This window comes from Populus alba, chromosome 10, assembly GCF_005239225.2.
Source record: "Populus alba chromosome 10, ASM523922v2, whole genome shotgun sequence".
NCBI classification, from domain to species: domain Eukaryota; kingdom Viridiplantae; phylum Streptophyta; class Magnoliopsida; order Malpighiales; family Salicaceae; genus Populus; species Populus alba.
In genome coordinates this window covers 8,922,052-8,938,638 of record NC_133293.1, presented here as the reverse complement: position 1 = coordinate 8,938,638, position 16,587 = coordinate 8,922,052, and the positions used below count along the sequence as shown (strand labels likewise).

The following is a 16,587-nucleotide window of genomic DNA, read 5'->3' as shown; positions in this document are numbered from 1 at the left end:
AAAATGATGGTTTTTTTTTCTTTTTGTTATTATTCAAATCACGCCTTTTAAACTTTCTTCCCTTTAGAATTATTTCGAATCTTTTTTTGATACTTTTGGTTTTTTGTAATTTTTGTTTTGGTTCATATCTTCATTTTATTTATTTTCTAGTCTTTGAAATTAAAAGAGAAGAAAATCAATGAAAAATAGAGAAAGAGAGAGAACAGTTGATGCTTGGCCAAATCTCGACAATGAAACAAGTTATTTTTCATGTCAACAAGTTTTATTTAATGAAAAAAAAAATTTATTTATGTGTTTTTTCCTCTTTATTATGTTATGAAAAAGTATATTGGGGCTTAATAAATATATTTTTTTCCCCTGATTTGATTTTTGTTTTTTCTTACTAATCTTAGGGGTGTTTTGAGTTTATAAAATATTTTTTTAAGCATATAAGAGTGTTTATTAAGTGTTTTTATATATAAATAGTTTGAAAATTAGTTTTTTGGATCCTAAAAAATCTAGTCTAATTTTTTTTTTTAAAATAAAAGGATGTGGGCCTAAGCCTTGTAGGCATGCAAGTGTAGCCTTTTCAATTTATGAAAATGGTGCACTAGCCCACCCAAGCCTTGAGCTTTTTTTAGCCTTTAATTTTTTTATTTATTTAAATTTAAATTTTATAAAATATTTTTAATTTTTAATTTTATTTTATTATTTTTTGAAAAATATATATTTTTAGTGTCATATAATTGGATGAAAGATAAATTTGAAAAAAAAAATAGATTCAAGCATGTGCATGACTTAAATACGAGTTTTAAGAGTTAATTAAATTAACTTGTTTTGATCCAAAATATAGTTATCTTAATATTATTCATTTAAATAAATTAATTAAAAAATTATTTGGGATATTATTAAATAAATATAAATCAATTCCTACTTTGTTTTTCAATAAGAATATAACATATTTTTTCAATATTAACAAACACTATTTTTTAACAACCATTAGTGATTTCTCTTCTTAAATTATATTCAATCAATTTCCTTTGTATTTTTATTTTTATTATATAATTATATAAAAAACTTAATTCTAGAAAACAAAGTTATTAAACTTAACTGGTTCATGGTTCCATGTGGCGGGTTAATCCATATCAATAAAAAACACAATTATCTCAATATATTTTTTTAAATAAATATAATGATAATGGCTTGAAATTCTTTTGAGTTAAATCGAGTGAATAAATTACATCATGCCAACTCCAATACTATTTGTTTTGAAGTTTATACCATCGAAGAAGCCACGTCGCAAGGCCAAGTAAAATTAACAATAAGAATAGTAATTATGCTAACAAATTATTCTGTTTTGAGTGAAATTTAATTTTAATTTTTTTCTAAAAATATTAAAATATAATTAAATAAAAAATTTAAATAGCATAACACGGCACAAGATCAAGGTTTTTTTATTTACATTTATTTCATAGTTTTCTAATTTAGTTTTTTATTATAATTATGTTTATTTTTATTATTTATTAGTGTATATAATTATTTTTAAAATTTATTAAATACCCACGACAAATTTTCGTTCACATTTGAATTTTTTCTTTGTTTTTAAAAAAACCTTAACAACTCCCTCATATATATTTTATTTAATGTTAAAATTAAGTTTCGACACGGTCCTAAATTTCCATTCCATACCCTTTTGAACTTGAGAGGAGGAACTCCAAAGTTTAAATATTCTCTGGGTTCCGAAGACCAATTGGGTTGCATTTAAGCTCGCCAGCCATTGAAATGGACCGGCCTCAACGATAAGGAAATTGACCCAGGCTTCTGCCAAGCATCAAATTGGATCACATTTCTCTGGTCCAAAACAAAAACGGAGAACCACTTTTTAAAGGCTCTAACTGGGCTCTGGGCTGACCTGTCAACGGGCTGATGTACAAAACCCCACTGTTTTTTTTAGGCCCCTCAGAACCTAGGTCATCGCAGCATAAGATCTAATTTATTTTTATATTTTAAAAGTATTTTTTTTAATAATTTTTTTTATTTTTTATTTTAAATTAATATTTTTTTTATATATAATATATTAAAAATATAAAAATATTATTCTAATAGACAAGGGAAAGGGGTGGGGCGATATCTAGGGTGCAAGTACCCACAATATGGATCTTGGAAGATGTCTCCTCTGCTTTGCACCCTTGGATGTGCCAAATTTCTGTTGCTTCAATGATGCTAATACTTGGCCACGTCAGTCTGCCAAGTGATGTTCATTTCCCTCGAATGGCATGAACTTGAGCATGACTAACGCGCTAAAACAAGACACACAAAATAAGAAAATTATTTTACATTCATGATTTTTTTTTAAAAACGAATGTATTTGATTAAACCAAAAAAGAAAAAAAAAACTTAATTTCAATATGCACATGCCTTTCCTTTGTTACATACATATGTATGGACCATTTGGTATGGGATTTCAAATTCCCCCGTGAAAGCAATCTTGATTGTTTTTTTTTTTTATATTATTAAAAAAAGAGTATTGTTTTTGTCACTAAATGTCAAATTTTAGAAAAAATAAATATTTAAAAAGAAAAAACACTCATAGTTTCAGGTTTAAAAAAATTAACAAGTTTAAAAAATCTCTTAAAAACCAAAAACACTCATAATTTCAGATAATATGTTCAAATCCTATCATCATGGGCTCAACCTTAAAGAATAGCAAAAAAAACATGAGCTCAGTTTAGGAAAGAAATCCAGTTTTTATAGGTTTAATTTTATTTTTTAAAAATGTTTAAATATATAAAAATTCTCTAAGAATTAAGCAACCGTAATATATATTACTAATATCAATGTTATATAAAAGGTAGTGTATAAATTGTTTTTAAGAATACAAATGACACGTCTATTTTACTAATTTTAGGGACAAAACTTAAAATTGCTCAAGGGAGAGGCAGGGACAAAATTGTTTTTACAAGGGTCGAGGCATTGCCAGCCCTCTATTTTCACCACTGTTTCTATCTCTGTTATTTTCATCTCTCACAACTACATTGCTTAATTTCTTGTGGGCTCTTTGACATGCGGATTGATTTCAAGAAATGTTATTACTACTTGTTATTGCTAAGAATGTAAATAAAATTTCTTTTATTAGGTTTGGTGAGGTCCCTTTTTCTTTTTCCTTTTCTTTTTTCTCTAAAATACTACTATACCCTAAAAACTTAAAATGTCTATAAAGGTCACCCATTTTTATCAAGCTAAAATAATCTACATGATTGGTGTGTGCAATGTACATGTTTAATAAATAGCCAACTTACCATCTTCAAGCATCGTGTTTGTTCCGCTCTAGTTTTTAATAGTAGCATTTTAAGGTATTTATGGATTTATTTCAATGAAATTTTTAATATAATACGGGAAATATTATTATTAAAGCTAGAGCGTGAACTTGAATCTCATTCTCTCTTTATCTTTCTCTCTTCTCTTACCCTTTATCTTTTTATGCCATCTCAGTTCTTTTTAATTGGATTTTTTTTTGTTTCTTGCATCACCATTGGATATTCAAGAAAAAATTATGTTGATTTTTGTTCATTATAATTCATTAAAGAGGAATTTGCATGTTTTGCATAGGACATGTAAAGTGATTAGCCGTTTAGGAATTATTTTTGTGAATTTTTCATGCATCATCAAGGAAAATACAAAATCATAACCTCATATACAAAGAATTTTCTCTCTCTCTCTCTCTCTCTCTCTCTCTCTCTCTTTTTATATAATAAATATATATAAAAAAAGCCAATCAAGAAAGCTGTATCACAAAAGATTCTTAAATGATAAACAACAACTAACTACATTATAGAAAAACTCATAATCTCCAGTTTCATGCAACGATTCATTCATATATAGAGTATCCTCCGTTGGTTAAATAAATAAACAAACAAACTCATAAATGGAAACTCCTTCCTCACAAGCCAGTTTCTTTACCTAATAAAAAATGAAAATTAAAGAAGAGAAAAGGGATCCTCTTCATAAGTGAAAACCAATCCAGTAGGATGGATACTCGCCGGCGCTGCTGCACATCTCTCTATGCCGTACGTGCACTACCTATACTGTACAACACAAGCATGTCTACTCGTCTAAGTTCTTTCTTTTATGGCCTTCATGTCAAATCAGCCACGTTCGCTACCCATGGATGTCCTGCAAATAATTAAACACACGAAATCAAATTACTATATCAATTATCTGGATTCAAAGCCCAAAATATTTAAACGATGAACAATTTGATGAGAATCTAACTCTTAAATACAAAATCTAATTTTTGTTTCTACTTACTTAGCACTTGTTCAGCAGAAAATCGCCTGGAAACATCTTTACAAAGCATCCTCCTTAAAAGATCCTTAACACTTGCTGACACAGACTGAAAAACTATAGCAGGAAACCTCAAATTCCCCCTCAAAACCGCCTCAAAAATATTAACCGCTGTTTCCCCATAAAACGGCGGAAATCCAGCTAACATTATGTACAGCACCACCCCAGCACTCCACACATCCACCTTCTTTCCATACTCTCTCCCCAACAAAACCTCAGGGGCCACGTAATACGGTGTCCCCACTACACCACTCACCGTCTCCTCTTCCATTACAACCTCGGCAGATCCAAAATCCGCCAACTTAATTGTATTCTCCTCGTCAAATAAGATGTTTTCAGGCTTGATGTCTCGATGGACGATGCCGTACGTATGACAGTGAGAGATGGCATTCATCAGTTGAGTAAAAACCACTCTGGCTTCGTTCTCTGAAAGAACGCCATTAGTGATTATCAAATCGTGGAGGTCTTGATTAGAGCATAAGTCGATTACCATATGAAGGTGAGTTTCGTCCTCGTAGAGGTTTTGGAGTTGGATTATGTGGGGGTGAGGAGAAAGGAAGTGGAGGGTCTTGGGCTCTGTTAAGAGGCATTGCGAGTCAAGGGAGTCACCGGAGACGAGGCTCTTGACGATGGATTTGACAGCGAAATAGTCTCCGGTGGAGCGGGAGATGCATCGTAAAACAGTACCGAATCGTCCACTGCCGATCTCCTCGCAGATTTGGTAGTCTCTGTCGAGTGCTTCGCTCATTGTATCTGTTTTTTTGTTGTTTGCTCTGTTATGTCTCTGTTGCTGTTGTGATATAAGCTGTAATCGTGTTCGGTGGTGTGTATCTTGGCTTTCAACGTTCCTTAAGGAATGTTTGATAGAATATTCAGCGGAGCATGGATCTAACGGTTGGAAACAGCAGTAACCGAAAGAGCCGTTGGATCAGAAACAGGTCTGCTAATAAAACGACGGATAAAGCCTTTTCCTTTAGTGCATTGTTTGAACTGGACTAGAACTCTAGCTGTATGGGTTGTGACAGTTTTTTTATTTGAAAATATAAACAATTTTTTTTTTTTTTTCAGTTTTTGGTACCAAAACAAGTTCTTCTAGTTTTCCTCTGCTGAAACTAAGTCTGCTTTTTGCCGGTCACATATTATGGATTTTCTTTATTAGCATTTGATACCTGCACGAATATAAATTGCAATATCCATGTTAATTTCGTAATTTAATTAATTGCACAATAAATTACCCTAAAAACTTGTACAAAAAGGAAGAAAGTAGCACCATGTTTGCTCTTCCATTATAAGAAATTAGGGGCGCTCGAATGTATCAAAAAAGATTCTTTGATTACATATCATATTTTTGGAACCACTTATGTTTAATCACATTAGAGACACCATGAAATTTCTTTTGGGATTCTCTTCAATGCAAGATAATTAATTGTTATTTTTTTATATATTTAAAAAGTGTTTTTTAAAAATTAATTTTTATATTTTTAAAATTATCTTGATTTACAATTTTTTAAAAATAAAAAATTATTTTAATATATTTTTAAGTAAAAACAAAACAACTAAAATTACACTTCGTATTTTTAATCTGAATGAACTTCGGAAGATACGAGGTTGTGCTTTCCACGACTCTTGGAGGAAGCATGGGGTCGAGGGATCATAATTTGTGATTTAAAAGTTGGATTTGCTACGGAATCCGGACGATACAAGGTACAAAGGAAGGAACGATCGATCACAAAGAAAATGCAAACGCCAGCTACCTCTTCGTTTCTTCGAAGAGCTACTTTCATGTACTCACTGTTCACCAAAACTTGTGATAGAATATTGCAGTGGAGACAAATATATCGCAGTAAGCAAAGCAAAGCAAAGCTCCCTTTCCGTTTCAATCAATTAATGGACATTCGGCCATGAAACAGTATCAATCTTCTTCAACCCCCCGAGCTCCTGCTAGCCCTTAAAAGAAAGAAATGACACGGATGCAAAAACAACAGAGAAATACGAATCCTTAGCCTTTATTTGCTTCCTTGGAGACGGCATGCATGCCTACTGATTGCTGCCCAAATTCCAAGCAGAAAGTATAAAAAAACACTCTTACCTACCTAGTATTGAAGTTAACAAAAATTAGTTTTCATCATTAGAATTCGTTATCAGACTTGATTAGTTTTACAAGCTGCCTGCTAATACATCGACTAAACAATGTGCAGGCAAATGCGACATCCATTCTTGTCTGCAGAATATCATCAGGAAGGTCATAGGACGGCTTTGTCTTATAGGGATTAAAAATCCAATTCCAACATGATGGATGTTTTATGTTATAATCTCTAGCTGTCAGACATTGAACCTTTTTTTATACAAGCAATTGCATAACTTTGTTTTCTGTCCTGGCTTCATGATTGATGAGAAATGATTCACAAGCTGTCTTTACCTTCCCAGCAACTGTTTTGACAACATAATTAACACCGAAACTTGAGATTTTGATATATATATATATATATATATATATATATTATCTGTTGATCTGTAAGGCACGGGTCTAGCCATCTACCATGAATCTTAGTTCAAGGCACAATTCAGCGTTGCTCCAACCTCTCCTGCCTCAAGTTACAGTTGAATGCCTCATCCTAACTTGGTACTATAGACCTCCGAAGAGATTACTTGTGCACAAGTGATGCTGGACGAAAGCACTACAGACTGATATGCCATTAATTAAGCTTTGACAATAAAGCTATGGGGGTTGACAGAGGTTAACGAAAAAATTGTGAAAGTCTCCAAAACAAGTTTACTGATTGATAAAAGGAGGCTTGATCAATTTTTGTCCTGACACAAGATTATTTTATGGCTAAAATAGAACCATGATTCATAAACAACACGAAAAAACTTACGGAAAAACCCTAATATTCGTTGAATTTATAGCACTTTATTTTCACAGTAAAAAAATAAATCAAATAAGAAACTCGCCTCAAGTCTACAGGTTGAAATTGCTGTTCAGCAGCAAATAAATAAATATAAGAAGGCATAACTTGAAGCCTCGTATCATCATCAGCCTCCAAGCTGCTTCACCAAGCAAATTAAATAGAAAAACAATATGTTGTGGGTACTCGAAAAGATTCTTTTCTATCAAATTTGGTAGCCTCAGCTCAATCTTCAAACAAATATCAAATGCTCTAATAGATTTCATTTGATCTTTTACTTTTGATCATCTTTCCCTGAAAGGAAACAGGCTCTCCACGTGAACAAGAACACCCCTTAGTCTTTTTTATTAGGCCATTTACATAATTTGTTTGTGAAAAATCCTTATGTGATCAAAACCTTCAGTTTCTGCTAGCTGAAGGAAGCGAGGAAACATCAGGTGGATCAACCACGTATTTCTTAATCCAAGACTCCTTGACGCGGTGATCTTTTGTTACCCATATTTCAAGGTCTTTCTGCTCACCGTCTATAAACCTTGAGAGAACCACAACAAAGAGAGTCATCATTGCTTCATTCAAGAGTACAAATATATACTCGCATCTTCGTTGATGCGAGAATATCCTCCCATGCTGTACTTACTCGGAACAATTCATTACTAGTGTCGAATGAAATGATCACAGTCCTACGCTTCTTATCCTTTGATAAACAATAAAAAGATCTATTCACATACGTACCTGAAGAAGCAAGTCTAGCACATCCCGTGGCCACAATGATCGATCATCAGGAAGAAAGACCCGGCCGACCTGCCCTTTATTTATATTAAAATTGAAGCTCGAGGGCGAGCTTTATTTAAGAGAGAACGGGGAATGGATAGAAAGGCTTCCGTTTCCGTTCTTGGTTGGGGGGCTTTTCTTTCGGGATCCAAAATCTGGTGAGCATAGGCTAGGAGGTACATACATAATCCAAAACTTAATATACATCTGATACATCGTGGGAAAAAAGCTTAATATACCATGCTGAACCCTACACAAGACAGTCATCCACCAACCAGAAATAACATATTGACTACACAGAGGTTATTCACTGTTTGTTTATATGTGCTCTAAAGTGCACGCATGTACCATAAAAGCATCATATCCATGTAAGAAGGTACATACATAATCCAAAACTTTTGTTACATGTCTTAAGCCTGTTGCTAAGATTTTGTCTATAGACAGCAAGAAGCAAACACAATAAGAAACAAATTTACACTCCTGTAATGTCAAAACAAGGCCCTGAAAAACTATGGAGCTTATCTGTCAAATAAGCTATCTTTCTTGATTGACAGTGGAGAAGCGCATGGATTTGTGATAGATAGAGATATTATGTTTGGCAAATGCAAATTTAGTAGAAGGAAACCTAAGCAAATGCATTAGTGGCCGAAAGGAAGAAAAGTAGGGAGAAAACCATGCAAATTGGTTTTCAGTAATGATTTTGACAGATGATCGGGGACATGATAAGAGAACTAGAAATTGTATCCAGATGATCATCTAGACAATAGAGTGCAATTGCTTACCATCTTTGCTCGAACTCTGTTCCATTTCAATTTGTGCTTGCAATGGCTGCCTGAGGTCAGAAGATTCACACTCCTGCAAAGGCTTGCCTTCTGAGGAGGAACAATACTGGGGAACAGAAAACGAACATCTGCTGGTGGCCTGCTTCTTAGCTGATGAAGATTCAGCGGTAGAGCACAAATCCTCATCCTTTCTTGAGGTACCCGCTACTTTATCATCATTATGCAATTTATCTGGTTGTGGTCTTTCTTCTTCCATGTACTTTGATCTCTTCCTATAAGCTGGAATATTCTTGGAATTCTGATTTGTTGGTACCCTCTGATCATTAGATGAATTAGTAGGACAAGTACCCTTGTCTTTCAAGACAACCTTCGGAATGGCCAAATTCTCAGTATCATCAGTGTTATCAACAACAACTTCATTAGTTCCATTTGTATTTGAAGCCTGTGCAGCTGCTTCCATTTCCCACATCTTGAATATAGCTTCCATTAGACGCTCTCTAGCCAAATCTATATCAATTATGGGTTTTGGGTAATTGATTCCCAATTCAACTCCAGCAGCTTTAAGCACAGCAATGGATGCATCCCAAGGATGATGGATCCATTCAGCTGGCATTCTTGCTAGCTCGGGCAACCAGTGCCGCACGTATTCACCCTCTGGGTCAAATTTGGAGCCTTGAATCTGACTCACATGATTCAAAAAAATAAGGCATGAAAATAGGGCCTTAAAATTGTACTCTTAATTAATACACCCACCATCTACTGTTAAATTGCTACATTCTTATAAACAATCCGGGAAACCCAGGACCATGAAGGCCTAAAAGTTTTTATTACAAGGTATTAGATACTGGGTCCTTTTCAAAACGGGGGATGGGTTTCAGACGCATCAAGACCAGTTTCCAATGGTATCTGGATTCATCTAATCATAAATTTTACAAAGATTTCTATATTAACCAAAATAAAATAGAAATAAGCAAGCAAATCCCCATAAGCCCCAACTGCTGAACAAGTGTTAAAAGGATTTATAAATCTAACATGCTATCAAAAGCTCAAGAAGCCAATAAACCATATTTAAACCACCATGGATGACATTTCCACAAGATTCAGCGATATGACTTCTACCAAAGTATGGATTTTCTCATGCAGTATTAAAGCAAAAGATGAAAAGAAAGTGAAGTTTCCATTCCAGTGTGGTTAAGCCACAATCGAGCCATCTTGTAAGAAAGGAACGCTTGAGAAAACATGTTCTGCTCATGACTTTATACGGCACAAATCACATGCAAGAGACTCTAAATTAGTTGTGCTACATACTTGAAGTACGAAGCTGGAGAAGTTTATGCAAAATTTAGCATGTTTCATCTGGGGAAGTAAGAGAAATACATACAATTCAATTGCAGATGTTTCAATAAACGTAATAATCCAATATACCTCTGGGTTATCCAAGCGTTCAAGCTCATGAGCATCTGGTAAGCTCCCTGAAATATACTGCCAACCAAGGATGTCACTTTCCAAATCTGCATCCAAAAGAGTGTCCCAGAAATATTTCATTCCCCATCTCCATGGAAGAAGAAGAACTTTTACTGCGAAGCTTGAAACAATTACTCTTATTTTGTTGTGTATCCAACCAGTTGCCCAGAGCTCACGCATTCCTGCATCAACTAATGGGTAACCAGTCCGCCCCTGTCTCCAAGCCTTAAAATGGACCTGATTGTCATTCCATGGAAAATACTTCAAGTTGCTCAACAACGATCTCTCATGAGTGAACGGAAAGTTAAAACAAAGATAACGGGAGTATTCCCTAAGCCCAATGGATCTAAGAAACAGAGTCACGCTTTCTTTCCCCGTTAAGTTCTCTTCTTTTGCCCACAATAACTGCTTCAATTGCACACACTGGAAAACTTTCCTCACACTCAGCTCTCCAAAATGAAGATACGGGGACAAAAGTGAGGTGGAGGTCCCAACTTTTAGCCTACTCTCCACATAATCAATTAGATGCTGTTCAGCAAATTCAGTTAGAGCCTTATCAGCATTGCTCCAACCCGGGGACCATCCTCTTCCTAACAAGGAATTACTAGATTTTTCGGCTTCATCTTCAAGACCTAATTCCTCTACTAAACATTTCATAACTGTTCCTGTCATGAAAGAGAAAATTATTGATTATTCATTTTCCTCCCTGAAAAGCACACAGACATGGGGATTTCATCTCCAGTTGCAGGAGAAGTTGCACCAAAATCAACAGTTTCTATTCTAAACTTATTATTGTTTGTAATCAGAGAACCAGATTGAACATATTGAAATCTACCTGCAGCAGGTACCAATCTCCATGGAGGAAGATGTGAAACAGGTTCCATCTGCATGTGCAAGCACTTGTCCCAGTATGCTTCAAATGTCGTGAAAGCATACCCTCTTTCATCATATATTTCCCACGGTTCATACAACAAATCTCCATTATAACTTTGTACTGAAATGCCAAGCTCCACCAATTTTTCTTTGATGTTGTGATCACGAACAAGAGATACAGGATCTGGGAGAACGAAAATGGAAAGGAAAACATAGTAATTAGACGTTAAATAAACTCCTTTTATAAGGAAACTAGGAATTGTACTCAAAACTATCATTCTTAAAGCAACACATACTCATTTCAAAGACCTATACAGAGCTGATCATCCACCAGTTATCTTAATAGATTATTTAAGAAGTAAATTATTTATGCTCTGACAGTATATGCAATCCACGTTTGTTGTGTGTCTCTGGATCAGTGCGCACAAGTTTTATGATTGATTCGGTGAAAATCATGGAGTAATTGACATCTTGCATGCTCAGAGAGCCCAGAAAAATAACAAGAGCATCTTCCAAGATGGAAAATGTATTGCCAGTTAATTCCTAACTCTGATTGACTATAGAAAACCTTATTATCTACTTCAAGAAAACTATACGGCATTTCTTTTTACTTGCTAATGGGTCAGTGATAAGGAAACACAAGCTTCCACCTCTTTAAGGATCATCGAGCGGCTCCACTATGATTTCCTTACAATATTTAGATTTCAATTAGCTATCTAACCCACGCTCCACCGTGGGTTGTAATTTTTTTTTTTTTTAAAAAAAAAGGTATGTAGGATGCTTCGATGTGTTTTCTTATATAAACAATATTCATAGTGTAAATCGAAAAGTCTATGCAAGCATCTAATTAAATAAATTGATAACCATTTATGTAAAAAAAAAAAGTAGTTAACAATAACAAAAAGAGAATTGAAAAAACTAAGAAATGAATAGAGTCAAGATATTTAATCAAACAAAACGAGACATTCACCCAATTGTGTTTATTGAACTTGTTTATTTAAATCAATCAAAGATAAATCCACACCTTAAAAAACTCATGACCTAAAAGATAATCACAAATGAAACTAATTGAATAAACTCGCGCCCTTAAAAAAATACTACGCAAGGCCCAACACATCAACAATATAATTTAAAAATAAATATTTTTATTTTTAGAAATGATATCTTGAAAAATCAAACACAAACAAAACAATTCTAAAAAATCTTACATTACAAAAGACATGTAAAACTCGTGACCTAAGTAATGAGACCATAATAAAACTATTGGAAAAAAAATTAATCACAAAACCAAAAAAATTTTGAAAAAAAAAAAACAATGCCAGTTAAAGACTGAAATGAAAAACAAAACATTTGAGAAATTGTAATTGAATAACTAAAATGAAAATTAAAAAAAAATCTATAAAAGGAATAAAATTTTTAAAAAAATGAGGATTGAAACTATAAAAGGAATAAGAATGAAATAAAAAATTAAAAGAACGAGGACTGAAATTAAAAGCAACACATATGAGAAAGTGTACTTGAATGAAAGACTAAATTGCAAAACAAAAAACATCTATAAAAAAAATAAGAACAAAATTAAAAAATTAAAAGAATAAAGACTGAAATTAAAAAAAAAAGGGATAAAGGTGTACTTTATATGTCACGAGTGAAAAAAAAAAAAAGAGGGGAAACAAATGACTGTCGGTGACAATCCAACCACCATAAACAGACACGTGTCGCTTCGCGTGGAAGAAGACATTATTGCACATCCAGGAAAACAACAAAAGGCCAGATTTGGCCATCAAGTGGAGTCCCACACACCGCCTGAATAGCGCAGGCACCACCTACTCGTTGGCATGTGATCAACACGCGCCAATAGTTTTCTAATTTAAATATTCAAAAGTAAATATAAAAATACCAAAATATCCCTCATGACCCTGTTAGTTATACAAAATACTCGTGCGAAAGTACAAAAAAAAAAAAAAAAAAACAAACAAACCCAAATGCAAAGCTACTTTTTCTCCAATCCAAGGTCAAATTCATACTTGTATTGTACATGGACAATGAAAAAACTGAAAAAACTTAACACTAACAATTTTTTGTTCCTGGAGACAAAGAAGTATTTTTACTATTAAAAATCTTGTAAAAAGTCAAGAAAGTCGTTTGTCAACAGTATTGATTTTAGAGTAAAATAGTATTTTTTACTGTTAACAAAAGAAAAGGACACATATACCCCCAAACGATCTTTTAATAAACAGTGGAAAAGAAAAAAAAAACCTCAAGGCCTAATTTTTTCCCACTAAAAGATAAATAAGTAATTTCATTGTAGCAATCAACGTTGATTATCTATTGCTACAGTGAAAACACACGGTTAAGAGTTTTGTCAAATTTCATCAGCCATGCTCCTTTTATTGTTTTTCTTAGGAACCACAAGCATGTTTCCCTTGTTTGATATGCTATAACTTCAACTGAAAAATAGAATCGTTAACATTTATAATCCTCCCACACCAATTGTACAAGTTTTTGGGACTTTCCCCCAATCCCCACCACCCCACCCCACCATGAAGAAAAAAGCCCAATTCAATTAACATTAGACCATAAATTAGATACAGTTCACCAGATAACAAATAGAAGAATCACACGTTGGCATCTTCATCGAGTTGATTCAAGTGAATCTGGGTGTTCAATAGCAGCTGGGACAAGTCATGTTTAAGGAAACAAAGAAAGAAAGCATACCATAAAGATGGTTAAATACCACTCTCGTCGCCCCAATGGTTTCGATGCAATCCAGAAGAGCAGCAACTGTACTATGGGTTTTGATGAGAACAAGTTCAGCACCAAGAGATTTCAAGGATTGTCCCAAGTGAGCAAGGGACTGCTTCAGCCACCACCTGGACACTCGACCCGGGTAGAATTGTCCTTCTTCTTTAGGACACCATATAAATACAGGGAAAACACAACCATCCCTTGCAGCAGCAGCTAATGCAGGGTTATCCTCAATTCGAAGGTCTCTCCTAAACCAAACAATGGTCTTACTTCTATCCATTAGGATCAGATCAGAGTTTCAGATCTCTTAATGCTCTCCCCATAACTCAGCTTTGATTCAGAACTGTGAATATCTGCAAAGTTCGCACCGCTCAGACCAATCAATCAAAAACGTTCTCAATATTCTGTTTCAAGAATCACAACCCCTTTTGCACCAGAAGATATGTACATATAAACAAGCTCCTGGTTGTTGTCCATGATACATAAAAGAAGTAAGAATTGTGAACAGGTAAATTCCAGTGCACCACAGACTAAAAGAACACCAAATCTAAGACTACTCCTTTGCATCAGAGACACCCCACCTTCTGTTTATTAGAGGAGCACTCCTCTAGAACCTTCAAAGACAAATCATTTCAGGCACCTCTCTCTGATTAACCTAATATTCTTCAACTGATTCTTTTAACTCTATGTGCAACAAGAAGATGAGATATCATGTGACTGAAGAATAGAGATCTGAGACGCAAACTAAAATTATTCCCTAATAATTTACATTAAAGAAAGTTATCCAGAAAAAAAAAAAGAGCATCATTTAATAAATAAATAAAACTGAATAACTAATCATAAAAACAAACAGACACGATAAAAGTAAAAAGAAGGAAAGTTTTTGATCATACCCAGTTGGTGTTGAGGTTGATTTTTTAAGAACAGATAGATAGATGAATGGATGAATGATGTAGCGCTAGCAGTACCCAGTAAATTTCCAGCTTCTAGTAGCCTGTAATGGCCAGGCTTGTAGAACATTTGTGAAGTGATAGCGGGTTTGAAGAAACGGGCATTGCCGTTGTCTTTATTGTGAAGTAATTGGGTCAGTTCTTTGTTGATCAAGATCACGTGGGCTATCAACGACAGTGACATGGATTAGATAGTAGGGGGTCGGCAATGGTCATTGCTTGTCTTGTCTGCTCATGGCGATGGGCTGTTGTAATTTGTAAATACCAAATAAAAGGAAGTATATTATTATTAAATGTTGTTCTTTCTCATCCAAGTTTCCTTAAGAGTTTTCCTATATTCTGTCTCTTCAACTCTTCGCTAATTATTATCATTATCGTATATAAATTATATTATATAAAAAAAAACTAAAATTAATTAGGAAAACACTATTATCCTCCTCGTTCTAATTTTTTTTATGTCCTTTCTTTCATCATGTTAATTAATTTTTTTATTTTTGTTGTTGTTGTGTTAGTTGGTGATTGGATTTGATGATTGTTTTCTTATTATTTTATGTTGGGTTATCATATAAATATATTGTATTGGTTCTTGTTTTTGCAAAAGAGAAATTGATTTGTTTGTTTGTAAAAAATAAAAAACGAGGGTACCAAAATTGAAAGTAAGGTGAAATAGCCATTCTATATTTAAAAAATTGTTCGGTGGTGATTTGCTTGATAATTTATTTTATATTGATTTCAAACCATTTATTACAATTTCGAAAAGATCATCTAAATATTAAATTGATTCTCAATTTTGCAAAAAAAAAAAAATAATAATTTAGTTTTGATGTTTGTAAAGAATAAAAGACGATGAAAGCTTGGTGAAAAAACAACCTTTTTTATTAAAAAAAAGTGTTAATATTTTTTTTAAAAAAAAAATTAGCCTTGAGATTCTATCCAGATTTTTTTTTTTTGTTCCTTTAGTTTGAAAACCATATATGATTTAGTCAAAAACTTCATTTTATTTACATTTTAAATCCTTAAGTTTGAGGGGAGGGGAGGGGAGGGGAAAGTAATTGGAAAACAAGGAATGAGAGAGAAAATGATCAAAGACTATGTTTTGATAACAAAGAAGGTTAATTCTCAACTGATTTGATTTGACAAATGAAGTTTTATTAAAATCTTTTTAAACATTCATCTTACCTAAAAAAAATTGTATCGGGTTGAGAGATAATTTTTTTTATTATTTGATTATGTATTTTAAGACATGTTTGGGTTTTTTGGGTTCATAAATTATTTTTTAAGGTTCTAATGATATTTATTAAGCGTTTTTAGATGAAATAGGATGAAATAAATTTTAAGAATCAAAATAACAACCCCTGATTTCTTAGCCACCTCTTTAGTGGTTGGATTTTCGGTGGTAAACAACTTATCATCTACATTTTTTATATAAAAAAAATCATGTTAGTCCAACTTGAAAATAAAAAATACAATCAAACCTAGGCTAGCTAGCCTACTTGCCTAAGTTTTGTTTTTTTATAGCTAAGGGGTCTCGGAGCCTTCAGGCTAGTGTGTTTGATTTTTATTTTATTTTATTATTTTTTAACAATTTGATATATTTTTTAAAAAAAATAAACAATTTTAAAAATATATTTTTGTATGTTTTTTTAATTATTAGACTAGTTAAGAATGTATTTTAGATAATCTAATTTATTTTTTACTCTATTGTCCAATAAGATTGCAGAAATAACTTTCAAAATATTACCAAGGGTTCCTTTTGTGCATCCAATAATAATC

The 16,587-nt window shown here is 33.2% G+C and overlaps 2 protein-coding genes across 7 annotated transcripts; both read right to left on the bottom strand.

Moving 5' to 3' along the window:
* Nucleotides 1-3,872: 3,872 nt before the first annotated feature.
* Nucleotides 3,873-5,122, bottom strand: LOC118048846 (phosphoenolpyruvate carboxylase kinase 1). Its single transcript, XM_035058670.2, has 2 exons — nt 4,288-5,122; nt 3,873-4,152 (listed from the first exon to the last, which is right to left on the bottom strand). The coding sequence occupies exons 1-2, from the start codon at nt 5,069-5,071 to the stop codon at nt 4,115-4,117; spliced, it is 822 nt and encodes a 273-aa protein (XP_034914561.1). The 5' UTR covers nt 5,072-5,122; the 3' UTR covers nt 3,873-4,114.
* A 3,223-nt stretch (nt 5,123-8,345) lies between these two features.
* LOC118048847 (cryptochrome-1) lies at nt 8,346-14,937 on the bottom strand. Of its 6 annotated transcripts, none has more exons than XM_073411868.1 (6): nt 14,758-14,935; nt 14,446-14,608; nt 13,835-14,326; nt 11,082-11,303; nt 10,208-10,911; nt 8,346-9,461 (listed from the first exon to the last, which is right to left on the bottom strand). In XM_073411868.1, the coding sequence occupies exons 3-6, from the start codon at nt 14,142-14,144 to the stop codon at nt 8,757-8,759; spliced, it is 1,941 nt and encodes a 646-aa protein (XP_073267969.1). In that variant the 5' UTR covers nt 14,145-14,326; nt 14,446-14,608; nt 14,758-14,935; the 3' UTR covers nt 8,346-8,756. The 6 variants fall into 6 exon arrangements, with proteins under 6 accessions (XP_073267969.1, XP_034914565.1, XP_034914566.1 ...); XM_035058674.2 differs by having other exon boundaries at nt 14,446-14,596; XM_035058675.2 differs by having other exon boundaries at nt 14,446-14,548.
* Between the last annotated feature and the right edge of the window lie 1,650 nt (nt 14,938-16,587).